Source organism: Haliaeetus albicilla, chromosome 4 (assembly GCF_947461875.1).
Source record: "Haliaeetus albicilla chromosome 4, bHalAlb1.1, whole genome shotgun sequence".
NCBI lineage: Eukaryota > Metazoa > Chordata > Aves > Accipitriformes > Accipitridae > Haliaeetus > Haliaeetus albicilla.
The window spans coordinates 22418677-22438876 of record NC_091486.1 but is presented as its reverse complement, the minus strand read 5'-3'; the positions used below and the strand labels follow the sequence as shown (position 1 = coordinate 22438876).

The 20200-nt window shown below is 38.5% G+C and overlaps 1 protein-coding gene across 3 annotated transcripts in view; it reads left to right on the top strand.

Annotated features, from left to right (window-relative positions):
- Positions 1 to 20200, top strand: part of STK39 (serine/threonine kinase 39) — a 109122-nt gene that overhangs the window by 11360 nt on the left and 77562 nt on the right. For 2 of the 3 annotated variants that reach the window (XM_069781309.1, XM_069781308.1), the window contains exons 2-4: positions 12580 to 12692; positions 17791 to 17899; positions 19249 to 19390. In XM_069781309.1, coding sequence (XP_069637410.1) covers positions 12580 to 12692; positions 17791 to 17899; positions 19249 to 19390 — 364 coding nt within the window. Of the gene's footprint in view, positions 1 to 12579; positions 12693 to 13541; positions 13643 to 17790; positions 17900 to 19248; positions 19391 to 20200 lie in introns of those variants that run through there. The other variant, XM_069781310.1, reaches the window with a different exon arrangement.

Here is a 20200-nt window from a genome sequence, read left to right as displayed (position 1 = left end):
CCCACATTGGAATTTCATTAGTGTCTTAGTTATGTCTATGTCTGTAAATTTCTGGTGAAATGGGAGCAGATAAGGGGAGTGAATCAGTTAATGTTGAGGCCTCTACAATATATTTGGGTTTGGAGTTTTACTTCGAACAAGATACACACTAGTTCCTTGGACAAAACATCCTAGCTGTCCTTGTTTTGTGAAAATATCTGAAGACTGGTCTGAACCATTGCATCTTTCAGGGGTTAGAACATGTTTCTGCTGGAGCAGAACTTCCAGTTCAGGTTCCTGCAAAAGGAGTTTATTTTGCACACACAAGAGCTGCTCTGCAAAGCAAACTAAAGCTCTGTGAGGAAGATCAAGGAGAGGGTATTTGCTTGTTTGCTCTAAACCAAAATGCAAATGTACAGGCAACCAAGTAGTACTAAGTGCAGGTTGATGCTCTTTGAATTTCCCTCTGAGTTCAATTACTTTATCCTCTGTCAGTTATTTCTCTGTTTTTTCTACTGTCCTGAAATTTTTAATTTCTCTTGTGTCTGATGGGAGGCTTTGCCCCTGAGTAAGAACTGCATCCTGATACATGTATTTTTAAATTGTATTGTTGGTCTTATAACAGTAATACTTCAAGTATTAAAAACATTCCTGTGAAACTCTTGTGTTGACTGTTTGCTCTAGGATAAAACTCTAGACCCTTGAAACAACAAATTTGGATACAAAATTTTTAAGGAAAGAATGATTTCAGCTTTCCCTTTATCTTCTAGATAAGCTGCTTTGGTTTAAATTGAGATTTATTACCTGATGTTCTTTTGTTGTGCAGCTGAGTGAATGGTAAGGAAGTTTATTTTAGCAACTTTTCAAATGAATGTAGGAAAAAAGCTATTTTTTGATGGTGCACGTATCTGAGTGAAGTGTTTATGCTTCTTCAGGTCAATGAAGGAAAATGAAATGCCCTTGCTGATATGCTTTCTGGATGGCTAATTAGGTAGAGGAGGATCTCTCAGATTTCTTGTAAAAACCCCCTCTGCTACAAAAGCACTGGAGATTTTGCTTTTTCTTTTTGATAATGGATAGTTTGAAGTGATGTGAATGATGTGAAAAATAAACTTTTGGATTAACCTGGTAAGAATAAATTTATAATTCTCCTAAACCCAAGCAAAATTCACCTAGTTTTATGAAACCCTGTAAAAAGAGAAACTGTCGAGACCTCTTACACATACTTCAAGGTTTTTTCTTCCGTGTAACTATGAATGATGAGAAAAAGTTTAAAATAAAAGAAAAATTGAGACCTGTTAGGTCATTTATGTAGTCTTTCACCTAACCACAGCATATTAAAACAGCAAGAAACTGTCTTTGTTTTACACAGGTGTTCTTTTGTATGGCTTTTGGGTCTGTGAATTTGATTGCAAGTTTTTGGTACAACTGTAACTAACAAAAAAAAAAAATCTGAATAAAGAGGTTTACATTATTACCTGAAAATCTGACCTACATTGTGAGGATGAATGGATAATAACATGACAGACAAAACCCATTTTAGTGTTTGTAATAAATTCTTAAACCAAGTTGTATCCTTCCCTTCAACTGTTTTTCATGCCTTCTGTTGGGAAAATGCAGAATGAATAGGGATTTGTTGAATTCATTAACATGGAGTACAGTACATCCACATTTCTCCTTATCACACAACGGCACCAATGTGATTGTACAACAGGAGCTGATTCCTGCCTGCAGTGTGCCAGCAGGGTGGCTGTGCAGCACAGCTGTGCTGCCGACCATGCTGCAAGAGCAGTGGAAGCGTGGGTGAAAAAGCCTACTGCAAGTTCTTTGGCTTTTACTTTTTCTGTTTCTTCTTCCCTGACAAATTTGCAGTGTGAGTGAAGTTGGATTCTTTTTTGTTTTGCAGATTACAAAACTGATTACAAAACTAATGTTAACTGGAGAAGGGCTCAGTTGCCTCAGAGCTTTTCTCCCCCCACAACCTGTGAGCTAGTTTAACAGGTAATAATACCTCTTACACATGTGCCATTATTACCTGTGGCTCAGTTCTTTGTTTTGGTCTTCTCAAGAGTCCTTTCAGAGAACCTTTAAAGATGATCCATGCTCCTGCCAGCATATTCTTTTATATCATCTAACCTAATGACAACCTAACAGAGAAGATCTTCCTTTTTTTTCCCCTAGGTGCTGTGCTCAAATTTATTTATTTAGTTAGTTAGTTATTTTTTTTTCATGCCCAAAGAAAGGTGTTCCTTTAAATCTCTTTAAGTAACGGACTGTTATGTGTAATGGTACTCATTGTTCAATGGCACACGTATCTTCTAGACCATAAGTTTGGTGAATTCACAAGTTACTTTTATATATTGATGTGAAAGTGGAGGCATTTTAGGTGTTCATTAGGTGAGTACAGCTAAGCAACCTCTTTGCTCTCTGACGTGATATATGCTATTTCTTGATGGCATTGAATTCCTAATTCCTGTTCTGCAACTTTTGTAAATTATAGTAAAATTAATATTGAAACGTTGTATATTTTATTTTACTCTTACGCATAACACCTTGTTTCACTTTTTTCTTTTTAACAATGGCAGCTCATATGGAAGGTAACGTGATTGAGAGGAGAGATCATTCCAGGTATAGAACTTGACTTTTCACTGCTAAGTTCAGTTTCATACTCTTTAGTTCATTAAGCTCTTAAAATGCCGTGTTTTAGATTACTTCATAATCACAATCTTGGAAAAATGATAGTGAAGGGAGTATAAGTGGACTAGGTATATAGTGATGATAAGATACCCCAAGCAGACCTGAAAATCAGGGGACTTGTGAGGAAGATGTTAAGTTCTGCAAACTGGAACAGAGATACTTTGTTTCCATGTCACATTTGATGCCCATTTAAATTGATATAGGGTAGGTTTTAAGTAGCGTATTTTAGGAGAGATTTGATGTGGTTTGGGGTCAGAACTGAATGTTTTTACCTTGTTCACTTGTTTGTTTTAGGTTCAGCTGTATTTCTTAAGTTGTCTCTGTGTGTTGGTTCTTCTCCCCCCATACCCTTCTTTTTTAGCACACATGAGCAGGATAATTTTGTGGTGTGTGAGAAGTGAATTCTGCACAGGAGGATAATATCTATTTACTCCCAAGAATCTGTTAGTCAGGCTTATCAGTCTTTAGGGATCCTTGGCAGAGTGATGCTGGCACTAAAACGTAGTTACAATTAAAGCTTTATTTTCTTAACAAGATATTATGATTAGTATAGCACAGAACTTATGATTAGAATGGCACAGGATTTCTACAAGCAGAATCAATATAGTACAATTTATAAGCAGTGTAATACAGAATTTATAATATGACTTAACTTACGATTTCTAATCACCTAAGTAATACGGAATTTATAATACAACTTATTATTTCTAATCACTTGGACCCTCTGCAGATTGGGTCAAATCTTAGTACGTGGTGCTGTATCAATATAACAGTCATAATCTAGACTCAAAAATAATATGAAAGCATATGAGTCACTCAATCCTTGGAGGAAGCAGATGACAGTGGAGGCATCCCTGGCCACCAGGGTCATGGGTCTCCCTGTCCAGCAGCAGATCCAGTCCAAGTTCCCCACTCAGGACTTGTAACTGTTTGATTTTATGGACAGTGCTCTGTGTGCTGTTATGCTTCCCTTTTCTGTGACAAGGTCATCACCACCACTGGGTTGACTGGGTGCCTGGGACCTTCAAGGCTTGTTAAGGAAGGGAGTAGTCAGGCTGGTGCCCAGGAATCTTGAGGCTGGTAGGGAGGGGAAGAAAAAATCTGTTTTGTTTGTCTACTTGGTTCATGGGATCTTCAGGGCCTGATAATAAGGGGAAAGGGAATGAATATGTGACCCGCTTAGTCATAGAGAATGGCTGCTTGCCTTATAAAATGGTGTTAGTTATGCTAACCACGTTACCAGGGGTCGGGAGCAATGGGTACCAGTCACACCAGTCTTACCCTGACACTTCCGCAAGGCAAATTTCAGTACTGATGACTGCAAATTCTGAAATAGTGGTGATTGTGGATTTTTTTTATATAAATGTTTTTCACTTATAAATAACACTTCTTGGGAAGATATTGAGATGTGCAGCAGAGCAAAAGGAATTTAATCTTGGGTAGTGTTTATAATACAGGGTTTGCCTAGACAATCTTATTTGAGTTGCTATAGTTCCCTTTCAACTTCTTTATTTAGACAACTCATATATTTTAAATGACAAGTCAGGGAGAAGATAACACCTGCTGAAAGTGGACTGCTTTTGTTTAGGTTTTCCTTACCTGCTGTGGTGCTGACATTTCCTTGGCATGGATTGCTAATGAATGGGAAGATGCTCTCATACCAGTTCTGGAAATGTACCAAGCTCCCTGTGAGCTCCAGGACTAGCATGTAAGAGGACTCAAGGCCATGGAGTACTTAGTTAAAAGATCATTTTGGTGATGACACATGCAGATGGACATTAAACTGCCTGGGTGTTTGGCATCACTCCACTTTCCTTTGCAACACATCTACACTTTTCTTTCAGTGTGTGTTTATATGCTGCTTCCTGTTCAAAGACAGGCAAAAGGAGAAGCATTGTGGTTGCTCTCTGTTTCTGATGCACTTCTCAGAGTTGATCCTCAACTTTGTTAGCACCTGATTTTACCCAAAAGAGTTGAATTCCTTTCTAGGTACCTTCTTAAAAAAAGGGCAGGAACTGTGTTTTTGTTATGTGCCTTATCTTATTTTTGTGATAGGGCTAAAAGTTTTCCAGTGTTGAAATGTGGGGCTGTCAGGTAGGTTGCTAACTGTGTCTCCTGCTGTGGTGTTGTCACTTTAAACACTAATAATGATAGCACAGGGGGATAAAACCATGTTCTGCACTAAATATAGTATATTGGATTGGAAAACTGGGAAGGCAACTGGGATACTGACTGTCTTACTCCTGTTGCTTCAAACGCAACACTGTGTGCAATATATGACATGACTGTATGGGGTAACAGGATGTATTTCTCTAGTAGTGAGGCATGGCTTTATTTCTACTGAACTTCAACAGAATGTGTGATCTTGATCCACCTGTAAGTTATTGTTTCTCCCATGTGCTTAACAAACACAGTGGCTATATTTTTGGTGGTTCATTTATTTTACTTGTTCCAATAGAGTTGCATTAAATAAAGCCTCTCTGATGAACAAACACACAAAAAAAGAGTCTCTCAGGCTGGGTTTTAACATCAGTAGTTGTCAGTCTCTGTTGTGAGAGTTGGGATGGGAACAAAGGGAGGGGGCAGTCGTGAGGTGGAAGGAGGTAGTGGGCATAGTCTGTGTTTTTAATTTCCTCCCTTTCCAAGCTGTGTGTTTATTGCTAAGTTTACTTGAATCCCCCAAACATAGTTAATGGTCATCCTTGGACTTTCCAATCTGATCTTAGTGTGTTGACAGCACTGTACAAAGCCGACAAGTGCTGAGCTCTGTATGACCCTAGGCGGAATTCTCCTTACCAAGAAAGTGTCTGAAAGAAAAAGCCATCATTTAGGCTGATACTTTATTTAAAAGCTGAACACAGTCACTATTAAATAAACCTATGTCTAATCTAAATATATCTGGTTTCACTTTCTAGCCACAGATTTCTTTAGTGCCTTTGTCAGAGTAGAGCTCTTATAAAATTCTTTTAACCATAACTGGTGGTGATAGCTGATTATTCTTCAGATAAGACAGACATCTCGGAAGAGTTCCTGCAATATAGTGTGTCTGGGCTTACTAGTGGAGGGAAGGAAGACTTTTACGTTTTCCAGATCATCAGTATAGGTACTTGACTTTCTTATACAGTATTGATTTGTCTTATTTCCTGAATAATTAGTTCGTGATTGATAGCTATTTGCTGTACTCTGATGCTAGAAGCCTCTGTGTTCAAGAAAGTAGATTCCTGTTCTCATGTGCTTTTGGCAGAAGAATTTCTTTATTCTGTTCTGCAGATTTGACAGGGAGTTGTAACATAAGAACATAGGAAACCTCAGAATACTTCCTATAATTTGTCAAGCCAAACCACCTGATACAACCAGTCCTTTTACTATTTCAGCAAGGGTGGTGGGTAATAAAGAGAATTGTTCAAAAAGCCTAGTCATTGCCACCTGCACCTGTTTTTCTTGTATGTGCGGTTTTATTGCTAATTGTGAATCCCCTTGCCTTTTTTTTCCTGCATGGAGAATATGATATCTGGTTAATGCTCAAGCTTGGTGTACCTTAGCTTTAATACAGGTTGGCTCAACGCTTGCATAGAAATTCTCTTGTAGATTTTCTATAACACATAATAATTTTGACATGGACATTTAGGCTACTTCTCTAAGACTTCAGTGGGATCGCAGAAGTATTTGTAGACCTTTATCATCTTTGGAGAGGTTTTTCTGGATTGCTTATGCAGCGTGCTTTTGAAAAGTAGTATGGGATAAACTAGACCTCAGAGACTTTGTCTAAGCTAAAAGGTAAATGCATGTCCTGGTTTCAGCTGGGATAGGGTTAATTTTCTTCCTAGTAGCTGGTGCAGTGTTGTGTTTTGGATTTAGTATGAGAATCATGTTGATAACACACTGATGTTTTAGTTGTTGCTAAGTAGTGTTTATACTAAGTCAAGGGTTTTTCAGCTTCTCGTGCCCAGCCAGCAAGAAGGCTGGAGAGGCACAAGAAGTTGGGAGGGCACACAGCCAGGACAGCTGACCCAAACTGGCCAAAGCGGCTTTCCATATGCCCAGTATATAAACTGGGGGGGAGATGGCCTTGGGAGGGTGGATCACTGCTTGGGAACTGACTGGGCATCTTTTGGCAAGTGGTGACCAATTGCATTGTGCATCACTTGTTTTGTATGTTCCAATTCTTTTATTATTATTATTGTAATTTTTTATTATTATTATCATTATTATTTTCTTCCTTTCTGACCTATTAAACAGTCTTTAACTCAACCCATGAATTTTACTTTTTTTTCTGATTCTCTCCCCCATCCCACTGGGTGGGAGGAGTGAGCGAGCAGCTGTGTGGTGCTTAGTTGCTGGTTGGGGTTAAACCATGACAATACAGAACCCAGTGATTCTATAGCCATAATGATGATGTTTTTAAATGTCCAACTGCAGAACAAATTCATTTTGTATAGCTCCATGAAGAGCTAATGAGATTAATTGTTGAATGATGAAAATGCAGAAGTCCTATGTATGGGCATAGATTTCATGGAACACTTCGTGTATTTTTAGTGAACTATGTCATAAACCTAATGGATAGGATAAACAAACTAGCATCCAAGTGAGTTATAAGGGGAGAGATTTCATCCCAGCATGAATTAAGAACACAAAGTGGGCAGGAATTGTTAGTAAATGTATTTACGTGATTATTGTGAAGTTCTTAAGAACACAAGCATTTATGTTGTGTGAAGATGGAGAGAGAAATTATGAGTTCATTTTCTGTGAAGAATTTCAGTTTCAGAAAGATTTAGAGTTTAGTATGGTGGCCTAAATGAGATTTAACGAGCAGATTTATAGCTTACTTTGAATCAATGGAAGTAATATGACAGAAAATGAGTAATACTGAAAGAACTCTGGAGTATTGTGGGGTAAAAAGCTAGAAACCGAAAGAAATTAAAGGTTCTTTTTTCTCTGTTTCTTTACCAAAAGTGTTGCTTTGCCACCAACAGAATTGATTCTTTCGAGACTAAAGAGACTAGTTCTGCACATTACTGCCATAGAATACGTTAAGTACTGATCAGTTCATAACACTTACGTAGTAATGCTGGAAATATGCTACACAGTATTGCATGCAATATACAACATAGCTTTCAATCTTGTATATAAGCACAGATGCTTTGTATGTTATGTAAAAAACCCCACATGTTTTTATGAGTGGAAACCTAAGCTAGATTGCATTTGTGCAGGCACGGTTTATGTGTACTAGTGCATTCTGCTCTATGCAAAAGGAATCCCGCAGTTACATTGGGTATGAGCTGCATTATCTAGGGGACTCTGTTCTTCAGAACTGGACTGTCTGAGAGGTTAAATAAAAATACTTTTGTAGCTGCTTCATCCATTTTCATAGATTTTATTCTATTTGGTACTGGCTTCTTTTACGGACAGTTACAATTTAGTTTACGGACAGTTTACAATTTACAATTACAATCTTGGATTTGAGGCTGACTTAAAATTTGTGTGCCGTAATCATCTACATTTAATAGGAGGTTTCTGTATGTTGGGGGAACAGAAGAGGTATGTAAAAACACAGATTATACAGGTTGGTATCTAAGAGTTTGTATAGATTCTGAGATAAGGTATTTAGTGTTCTCCAATTACAACTGCTGTCTAACCCTTCAGATACCTAGTCAACACGTAAACTTACCATTACCAACAAATTACATCCTCCTCTTCAGAGATTAGGTAGAACCACCATGGCGTTGGGGAAGGTGTCTTTGGGTAGAGCGTCTGAAGGGACCTAATGAGTGCAGAAATCTTTAAAATAAGTTCTTGTTGGAATACTGTAGAGTAACACTGAGCTACTAAAAAAATACTTGGTATTATGGGGTAATGCGGTTACTGTCTTGTTTTTGAGGAGAAAAAGAAAATTTAAAGGAATAGTTCTAGATCTATTTTGAATAGAGTTACTGTGCAGTGATGAAAGAGTGGAAAGTGTCAGATGTTTATACATAACAGGGAATAAGTGAAGTGTCACATGCTTGTATGAAGAAGGGTGTGTACATGTGAGATGCGCAAGTGATATGGTCCAGCCATCTCACCTCATTGTCTTTTTGAGACTTGACTAGTGGAGGGTAGATAAAACTAAAATGTTAATGTCAGCTGTTGATCACACTTGTTAAAAGATCCTTCTCTTTGCCAGCTGGAGAGAGGTTCTGTGAGGGTTACATTCCTGTAATTTAAAAAAAAAAAAAAAGAGAGAGAGAGAAAAAATACCTTTATGTCAGATTTAGAACAACTTGAATGAACTTACTTAGATAAGCTTAAATCCTGGATGAGTGTTTGTGTTTGTGGGGTTTTCATATGCTTTCTGTGAAGCATGTGTGAAGTGGAATGCAGAAAACTGCATTTAGGTTTTATCCTTCAGATGAAGTGAAATGTGGCCATATGTAAATAGCTCTTAAGAAGGTTTCTATTGCATGAACCCAGATAGTTAAAAGCAATTCTAATGGCTTTGCTGCTCTGAGGGCAGGATGGTAGGGAGTGCATGGTTCATAGCATGAAGAAATAGGTTTGCTGTAAGGGAATGCTTACACTGGAGAGGATGGCAGCAAAAATGTGAGGACAAGATGAAACTCTTGACTTGTTTTATATTGTGAAATGGGAGTAGTAGGCATCTTGATGTGGACTGAAATTGCATTATTTCACTGCTAACTTTTGAAATTGGCAAAGAGAACTTGTCTGTAGCAGGAGAACAACTTTTCCAGTAGTGGAAAAACCCCATCATTCTTACAAAGCTGCTTTTTGAGTCTTACCACTGGTAATCCTTTGTTTTGTTCTTCTGCGGAAGACAGCTGGATGTAAAGGCTTCATGGTTTGTCCAACCTGAGCTTTTATTATACTAGATCAGTTTTCTAAATAGAGACTGGATGCTAAAACCAGTCTGTGCTTTGGTTGTGGTGTAGTTACTATGTTCTCCACTGTGAGGGTTTTGGAGGTCTCGTAAGGCTCAGCATACCTGAAGAGGTCATGCCTTCTAACAATGAATGGTTGACTGTAATCTATTCTATGCAGTCATTTTCTGTGACCCTAATTTGTTATGTTAAATAGTTGTCTGTGATAATTTTGTTTCACTGTATGATAGTGTGCATTACTCATGTAGTCTGTTATCTCTCGCCTGAAATGATTATCTGGGTAGTCCTGTTTGTAACAGCTACTCCTCTGGAACACTTCACACTTCTACTTGTTTAGTAGGCTATAGAAGGGCATCTCTTTATTGACAACAAAAGGAGTCTTCTGACCACATGGAAAAGCTGCAGATTTTCCTCGTCTTTATTGCCAGTTGCTTACCTGTGAGCCAGAGGAGGAGAGGGGAACATCTTTTAAGAGGAAGGAGGCATATAGCCCCTAAGTGCCTGGCTCCCACTTCAGTACTTGAAACTCCTTTTTCAAACGGGTTTTATACGTAGGTCCCACTGAGAATGCAGGCTGCGCAGATTGCCTTTACTATCAAAATACTGTATTGTGTGAGAGTATTCAAAAGGCAGGAGAAAGAAGAAACCAAGTAGATTGGCTTTATACTAAACATAGAAAGCTTTTTGCATTGTCAGTGCATCATATTCTTGTGGTGAAGAATATCCCGTTGCATGTCTGTCTGAGGAGGAAACACAGGAAAATGCACTGAAAGGCTTTTCATATAAATAAACTTCAAACTCTGGTTTATGTCCTAAAATCTCGCATCTCTTCCTCTTTCAGTAGGCAAAAGAGGAACAGATCTTCAGCTTGTGCATAATGATAGCTCAGGATTAATTTTGCAATCAAGAGGTTTGAAATAGTAGTAAGCACATAGTCTTTGGTTTGGGGTCTCACAGAACTTAAGCAAGTGATATAGTGGGCTGGGGTCAGGGATGTGACAGGACTATTTTTTTTGTAATCTAATTTTTCCAAAATGTTTTGAAGTGTTACTTACTGTCATTTTACTTTAACTTGAGGAAGCAGCCAGATTTCATCCTGGCATTGGCTGAATAATTTTTCTGTGTGCTTTTTCTGTTTGTCCTTTATGTGGTCTTTGTATTTGAATCTGTTTTGAAAGTGAAGATCTGGTCGTTTCCTACAAGTAGATAAAACTACGGGCATAGATGAAAAAAGATACATCAAGGAAAATCTTGGTCTTTGTTCCTGTATCATTAATAGCAAAAAAAATTGGTTTCTTCCCCTTGCCTCAACCTACAGTTGTGTAGCCAGAGTAATGAGAGGATTTGTGTCTTGATGGCTACTGAATAAGAACTTCATTAAAGTGACGTAGATGAGTTTTAGCTGAGCTAATTATGCTGACTTGGTGGTTCTTTCCTTGGGATGTCTTATTTAATTTTTAAAATACATTTTAATACTTTTGTTACTTATATTATTGGAATTTTCAAAGGCTTTGTTCTGTAAGCAGACAGAATAGGACATGTCAATATTTGTCTGTGACCACATCCTGCAAATACATGACTAATTAGTCCTGTTGAGACTTTTTTTTTTGAGATGAGCTCAGAATTTTGTAATGAAATTCATACACTGAGTTAAAAAGCTTTGTGATTTGAGTGAAAACATCATGTGAACAAACAATACATGAATATAGCTAAGCAAATAGCAATTAAAACATGGACAATAACTTTCAGTCATGAGGTATTGTCGGTGCTGTTTTCAGATGTGCAGAGGGAAAAGCTCTCAATTGTTCTTAAGTCGGCTGGTAACTGAATCCACGTTTGTAGAGCTTGACAACAAAAGGCTTTTTGTTCACAATTTGTATTCATCTAGGACATGCCAATTACCGAGCATAAATAGAACATAGTGTATGAGCAGGCCAATATAACGTGTTGCTCAATTTGTGACTTACCAGAAATCCATAATTTATATTAAAATATTTAGTATTACAGGTAGAAGCTACTTGTCGGGGTATTTTAGATTTCTGCATGAATGAGCGTGATGTGATTACTTTGAGGAAGCACACACTGCTGTATTTGGTGTGACAGCAAGATGTGCAACCCCGTCAAAACTCTTTCTGAATATTACTTGCAATCATTTCACTAATTTAGTGAGGTAATACTGACTGGGGCAAAGTCAGTGGGTGCTTGATAAAGGAAGAAACAAGACCTTATACTCCCACTGTTTGCAAATAAAGCATACTAAAGAAAATCATTCTAATGTTTTCCCCCAAATTTGTTCAATTCCACCAAACTTTGTTATCACTGTAGTTGTATGACCACATGTGATTTGCATGTCAAGTAAGCATGACTGACTTTCTCTGCTGGGCCATTCAACAGCGTGCATCTTCTTACTGTTGGTGTGATAAACTTGTGCCTCCCATGCTCTTTACAAGAATTAGCATGCTTTTTGTAGGATGTTACCCTAATCACGATGAATGAGCAGGAACATAGGTGAAACTGTAGAAGTTTGGCATGTACAATTTTACTTGTATTTTTCTGTTCATTGCATAGAGGGAACAAAAACCTGCTTAAACAGGGACTGACCTGGAAGAACAGAAAGAAATAACCTTTGATAAAGCACACACTCCCCACCCCTCTTCGTAATGTTTTAAATTGTGTTAACTGTGCAAGTCATGTTCTTGATTAAAACAGATGTGTCCAAAGACAAAAGTGTAAAGGTTCCCAAACTATGAAATGCATTGAGGTGATGGGTGTGACTTGATAAATGAGCACATCATTTTAAGTTGCTGGCTTGGGAAGTTTTTGTGGCATATGGAACAGAAACTTTGAGGTTTTTCTCCATTTGAGAAGTGTGCAAGCTGTCTTGCTAGTAGAAAGGTATGCATGTGGGAAAAGCACTGAAAAAGGATAAACAGCAGATTTTAAGTTCTTCGTCAGTGTGGGGTTCTTATGTTGGTCACTGGTAACTCCTGTTATATTAAGACTGTGTTCCTTTTCTGCCCCTTTTCAGGTAGTGGTGCTACAGCGGTTGTCCAGGCAGCGCTATGCAAACCCAGGCAAGAACGTGTAGCAATAAAGAGAATCAACTTAGAAAAATGCCAAACCAGTATGGATGAATTACTTGTAAGTAAATCAGAGGGTAACATATTACATGGAGACTATCTTCTGTTTTGATTTTGGTTTTTGCTTGGTCTAAGAGTGAGGGTAGAATTTTATGCAGGATAACAGTGAGAAAAGGATTTGAAAATAATCTGAAAGAAGCATGCCCTTCCCCTAAAAATGTATTTTACTAATGTGTATTTTCTAATGCCACAAAAACAAGAAGTGCAAATTTGAATCTTGGGATAACCAGCTGTTGAGAACTGTGGGAAGAACCTTACCCCTTGCTTTCTGGAGACTCGATTTTCAAGAGGTTACTGTCTGGTTGTCTGTCTTTTCTTAATACCAAGGAAAGATACATTTTCGTTTGGTTAAACACTGATTAAAAAGAAAAAGGTAAAATTTAGTAGGTCTCCTTAAAATGTCTAAAGCACCAAAACATGGCAAAAACTAGTTGTTGGATCATTTTGTAATTATAACTTTTGAGGGGAGAAGTAGGAATGGCTACGCTGCCATCTACACAAGGAAACTCTTGTTAAAGATAATAACATGCATCTATCTGATAGGCCGTAACAAGCCATTTGAGGAATGCTGTTTGTTTGGGTCACTGATTAGAGGAGGAAGAGACCTGTAAGAGGGCCTTTGTAAAAGGGACTGCAAGAGTTTTTCATCTGCACTGGTTATGGCAATCCAGATGAAGTTGCAAAGAACTGTTAAAAAACAAAACCTGTTACTTTCTAATGCTCCTAGTCACGTGCTTATGACTGATGCGTATTTATATATAAGCAGCATAACAAGGGTTGAAGGACACAAAACCATTCTAAAAGTGAGAACACTCTCTTCTGTTCCACAGGTTATACTACTGCCTAGAGACTGTGGGCTTTTTCTAATGCAGAAATTCCTGCCTCTGAAGGAAATGATCTCCTCAGCAGGGAATTGCCAGTGCAAAAGATATCTTGAATTTGATACAGAGGGTATGGTCCATCCAGTTTCTTCAGATAAAATGGCTTGTTTACAGTGGAGGACCCAAAATGTTCTTCCCCTGGTGATTGATGGCATTTGCCTTCAGTTTATGTAATAGCTTGTATGGGACATTGTTGTGTTTTTTAAAAGAGGATTGTGGAAGTGGAAGTTACCTCTGAGGTAGGGAGACTTCTGTCAACTGAAAACCCCCAAAAATTCTGAACTGTGTTTAGAAAGAGAACAGCCTGAGGCGAGATGTTGTGCATGATGTATTAACATCTACAGTCCATAAAGAACATTTCTATAAAACCAGAAATACAAAATCATTGTAATATAAAATGGTCAAACTTTGATCTTTTTTTATTAGAATTTGAACTAGTAATTGGAATTAAGAGTTAAAAAGTTACAACAAATGAAAACAGACAAAACTGCCAAAAATCTGCAAGAGGTATTCAGATGATCTAGAGATTAGTTACCAGCTTGTACAAAGTTATCTTAGCAAGTGCTTGAGTATCTTTACTGCTGACATATCTTTACTGTCTGCCAAATGAGGCAACAGGTCTTGAATTTTTGGTCCCATATTGCTTTCTTTTGGTACAAAGACCACTGTCCATACCATCTTTTTTATTTTTTAACATAAGTCAATTTCTGCTTTTCTGTGTTCAGATTTTGTGCTTCTTTTATCTGTTGATCTGTTTTGATCTGAACATAAATTCTGGCTGTCCAAATTCCTGGTTAGGAGGGTAAAAAAAAAAAAAAAATTAAAAAAATGCCATGCATGATTCCTTTTAGTTTTATATGTGCATACACACATGTGTATGCACACACATATGTAATTTTTTTTTTTTTCTGTGAGAGGAAGTATACTTACTCTGACTCAGCTGTAATAGATTTTTAAATTTTGTTTAAAAAATAGTGATGTTATTCTGGAAAAGGGCATCATCGACCTTCAAAACTTGTTACAACTGTACTAACGTTTTTCTTTCAGTTGATAATACTTAAAACACTCTTGCATTTTGTGTTTTTTAATACCGTTTTTGAGTCTGCTCAGTTTTCAGTCACTTATTTTTCTGATCAAACAGTTTCCATTGGCACAGGAATGTTCTAAAACTTCCCTCTGAACATGCTGTTTTGTAAAATCCTTCTGCTGAGTGCTTATGGATGTTGTGCAAAGGCAACCTTCACAAATTCTCAGCTGTGTGGCCTTCAGAGAGCTAGAAAATGCAGCAAGCCTGGTGCCCATGTAAGTGGACTTAGGATTTGGGCCAGTGTCAATGAAAATAGAAAGGCAGTGTAGGAGGGAGTTTAAATAATACTAAGGTTACACAAACTGCCAAACTCCTGAAATTCAATACTCTGTTTCCTGCAGTGTCCGGTGTTCTCACTATTGTAAGCTAAATGTAAATTAACCCCCTGAGCCAAGGAAAAAGTTCCTGTCCTTAGTATTGTCCTGACTGGGTATCTTCCCCCATGCCCTTACCTCCAGTTTTTTAAAACAAACAAAAACCTCAACACTACAAACCAAAGAATAGTCTATAGAATGTCTTATTTGATTGAATAGTTTTTCTAAACTGTTTGCATTTCTGCTCTGGATAGCCCTTCGAGCAGGCTCTCTGGAGGTGCCCCTCGCATGTTATACCCAGCCCCTCAAACAGCTGTACCCAGGGTGTCTGTGGAGGAGGCCCTGGGGAAGCACCCACAGAGCTGTGGCACCTGCCTGGTCACTGAGAGCTGGACCTGGCCCCGTGGGTGCTGCAGCTGAGCACCGAAAGGAGCTGTCTCGCAGTTGCTTATTAACTGTGTCACCCACCTGCCCGTAGGCCGACACACATTTTTGTGCAGCTGCTCAGAGAAACTGCATCAGAAATAACCTGGCCAAAAAGAAGTTAGCTTTTAACCTGGACATATTTCCTGACGTAGTGCACAAACACTTGTGCTAGCACAAGGGAGGGAGAAGCAGAGGGATGAGGGAGAGACTTAAAATCTAAAGTGTTGTTACAGCTTTGGTGTTGTCAAATGTCTAAAGTGACATGAATGTGAAGAAGATTCTGGGGCGTTCTCCTGAATGTCCTGCTGCAAGCTTTTCCTCTGACAGTGTATTTTAAGTGAATGCTTTTCTCTCTCACCTGTGCATATTGTGGGCCTCAGCCAAATAACTGAAGTTTGTGGAGGCTTTCCATTCTGTGTGTGATGGGGGCTCTCCAGAACTGCAAGTCTGAAATTAATACTTTCCTGACTAAAATTCAATCCCTTATCTCTCATGGGCTGCTTTCTGTTTTATTTTTTTTTTTTAATTTATTTTTGTTTTACAAAGACTCTTTTTGGAAAAAGTCACCAAAGCTGAGACGCAAGGTGCCTTTGGCCATGGTTAGTGCAATACCTCAATTTTTGCCAACGAGTTGTTGCGGGCAGACAAAATATTCAAAGCACTTTTCAGTTAAAGATAGTGAAGATTACCACAGTCAATTAGTTACATTTCTGCACTATTAATGTGTGAATAAAACAGATGAGGTGTATTTTTGCCCAGCAGTGGCAGGTAGACTTTTTGAGCTGTTATTATATTACCAGCATAGGAAAACAATTAAACAATATAAGAAATGAAATAGTAATCAAGAGTGGGAGAGTTACAGTTAAGATTTAGTATGGATAGCTGAATTAAGAACCTGAGGCAGTAATTTGACTTGTGTTTAAGCTGACATGTCTTCTGGGAAAGGGAAATGTGCCCCACATATTTCTTCTGTTTTCCACCTACTGTCTCCCAGGGAGGCAGGGAGCTATTTTGCAAATTGCTCAGTTATTCAGGCTCATTGCATGACTATCCAGGCATTCATCCTTCTGTGGTTCAGGGCTCAGAAGTTGTCTAGGGAGGAGGACTTTTGACAACAGGACTAGCTGAAATGTATGTCAAACTATGGCCTGACTTAATAGTCACCAACAGGCATCATGAGATTAAATCACAGTCTTTAATACATATAATTAGCTTTTTATTATAAAGCGGCTGTGATCTTGAGTGCATTGCAAATAACAACAATACCCCCGTCCCCTTTCAAACACTTGCTGAATTGAGGTTGAAAGTTGAAAATGGCATCTGTGGCAGCTTTAATCAATATAAGTGGGACCACCATAGTGCCTGCCTTGCACCGATGCTGGTGAGTCAGCATGTAACATGGGTCCACCTGAAAGCAGTTGCTTTTCATGGCAGGAGGGGAGGTGGAAGAGTTTGGGGTTTAGCTGGATTGGCTCCCTGCCTGGCTCACCCTCCAGGAGCACGTCCTTTAGCACCAGGGATGGATCAGGGCTCTGTGGCTGGAGGTGGAGAGGGAGAAGGAATAGGGTTGTGGGAGCTTAAGTTGGTGTGAGCCAAACCCTCCACTACAGAGGAGGCCTGAATGCTCCTATGTAAAGGATTGACAGGATAATGAGAGCTGCCAGAAAGGTGTGAAAGAGCAATTATGTGAAAGAGTGAATAGAAAAAGGGCTCTGCTAGAAAAAACAGATACAAGACAGTCATTCTTAATGTGTATAGCTGTGATGCGTCATAGATGATGTTACTTGGTACTGCCACATTGTGAATCCGTTGGTGACGACTGTGTGCTCCTCTAAATTGTTTCCTCTGACTTTTGGTCTGTAACATTGCTTTTTCCTCGTCCACTTCTGTTTGATTGCGTGGCTCTGGTGTCTACCTGTCCATCCCACAGTAGCTGAGGATGTCCTTTGTCCGACAGCTTCCTTCCTCCTTTCCCACCTGCTCCCATTCTACACTTTTCATATCTCTTTTGAACAGGAAAGGCAGTAGGTTTTGGTCTTCACTTGCCTTTTGTTGTCCAGCCTGTACCCACACCTTCAGCTCTTGGAGACTGCTCATTCTTCATTACTCACTCTGAACTGGGACTTTAACAGTAATTTCTTTGCTGCTGTCAGAAGAAAATTGATGTAGTTATGCCTATATCTCCTGGCCAAACCTCCCTCGTGTTCTTTGCAATAATGTTTTGTCTTGCATGCAGATCTATAGGTAAATTGAAATGTTTTGGTGCCTTGATGCATATTCTATGCATACTTCAGTTCTGTTATAGAATTTTACTTTGGAAATTAAACTTTCTTTCTATAGAAGCAGAACTGATAGCTGTCTGTGTTATGTTGGGCTTTGTATTTCTTACAGAAAGAAATTCAAGCAATGAGTCAATGCAATCACCCCAATGTGGTGACTTATTATACATCTTTTGTGGTGAAGGATGAACTTTGGCTGGTTATGAAGCTGTTAAGTGGGGGTAAGTTACTGGTTTTACTTGTTTAGCTGCAAGGAAATGGTATGATTTTTTTTCTAATGTACCTTCTTTGAGTTAATTGACCTAAACCAAGTAAAAAGTGGGGAGAGAGACTACATAGGATGAACCTTGAGACATAGGTGTGTTATAGCAGAAATGTGCAAGCTTAAAAAGTTTGCATATTTATATTGCTAGTACAGGCCAAGAATTACTGAGATAAATTCTGTTGATCTAACTACTGTAATTTTTTATTCTGAATCAGTTCTCTGTTAAGGCTGTGTAGGGAAAACTGATGAGAATTAAGTCAGTTCTGTGAGTGTGGCCTTGTTTTGAGTTTCTCTGAATCCACTCTATTTTTGTAAAAATGCATATATTACTGATTTCATAATGAGTGTTTCTCATTCCTTATTCAAGGAACATTCTTCCTAGGACAGGCATTATACATGTTGCATCCTTTTGCATTATACATGTTGCATCCTTTTTATTGCTTAAACTAACCAAACACTCATTACAGTTTTTATGATGATGGTTAATGGTATAAAAATCTTACTTGGTTCTGGGAGAGGAAAAAGAGGCTAAACTGAATGTGCTTTTAGCTTAGAAAAGCGAGGCTCCAAAATAAGATGTGGTGGTACTGATTGCTAAACGATGTTCTTCAAGATCAGTCTCGATGGCAGCAGACTACTGCACCCTCATGCTGGAAAGCAAGGATGGGAAGTGCTCATGAAATAACACTTGTTAACGTCACATTTGGTTGAACTGTTCAGTTCCATCAAAAGCAAGCATAGATGCTGAGAGAAACCAGTGATTCATGACAGGAATTTACTGTGAGCTGTTGAAAAATGCTTGGATAAAAACAAAATTTTGCTATTAAATTCCTTGAAATTTATAATAGCTTAAGTTCAATGTCAAACTGGGTGTCACTAGAAAAGTTGTCATCATTTGTTTGCAGAGAATATCTCCTTCCAGTCTTGAAGCTGCATGTTTTATGTGAACCATAATCTCAGCTGGATAATAAACTAAAACCTTTGCTGTACATGTCTGTTTAAATGTGGGATATTCCTGAGTTTTCAATAAATGGTAGCTTAGCAAGCTGTTAGTGGATCTTTCTAATGGATCATTAAGGTTTACAGTATTCTTGACAAAAAGACGGCACACGGTGCCGTTTCTCATTTGAACGAGGTAGCAGTGTGCTTTATTCTGAGAGCTAGTTAATGTGAGGTCTTTACACATACATGCAAAGATTTTAAATTGCAGTAGCCTAGAAAGAATGAAGAAATATAACTTTCTCAAGAATCTGATACGATAATGCTGTATATATGCTTCTTTCCTTTCCTGGATCTGCAATATAGGTTCAATGCTTGATATAATAAAGTATATTGTCAACAGAGGAGAGCACAAAAATGGTGTCCTTGAAGAACCCATAATAGCAACAATTCTTAAAGAAGTTTTGGAGGGCTTAGACTATCTACACAGGAATGGGCAAATTCACAGGTAAAAGCATTTTCGAAGTTGTGTGTATAGTTCGTTGATACTGGTCAGCTGCAGTTGCTTGGCTAAGCAAATTGTATTGCCTCTTTCGCCTGCTGTAAATACGATCAGTAATTATCAAATGATAATGCTTGGGCAGATGCTGTAATCTTGACTGCAGTTTGTCACAAATACTTAGTCCTTGCCTGGTCTTTATTCTGTCCATCTGTCTTATATTTAGGATCGGTCTGTGCTGCTCTAAGTATGCCAGAACTGTGGTCTATATGCCTGTGCCTACTGGTACTCCAAATATCTAATCTGAATCCAGTCTATGCAATATGGTCTGTGACTTCGTTATTGTGTTGCACAGTAAACCTGTAATCTTGGGCACTCAGGCACTGCTGTAGAAATGTGAAATTTATATATTCCTGGTAATCAGTAATGTCTCTTACAACTCTACAGACCTGTTTATGACCACACATGAAACTGGGATTAATACTATGGAACTGCATCTTGGTCTATACGCATCTAATGATTGTTCTCTTGTATATAAACTCTCTCCACTGACTTCCTCAGTGTAAATTGTGCAGGTGCCCCAGGGTGGTCTATATATATCTGCTGTAGCAACCTACAGGTTGCTTCCGCTGTTTGGATGTTGGAAGTGCTGTACTCTGACCTCCCTAATTAAATTTACTGAGGTGAATTTGCCTTTTAAGGAAGGTGCCTACAATAGGCTCTCTGTCTGTTTCAAGCATTAGCCTTTCATAAGGGAATCTTTTAAACAAAAACCAGATTCGCTGCAGACGGAACTCTTGAGAATGGAGGTAGTGCAGA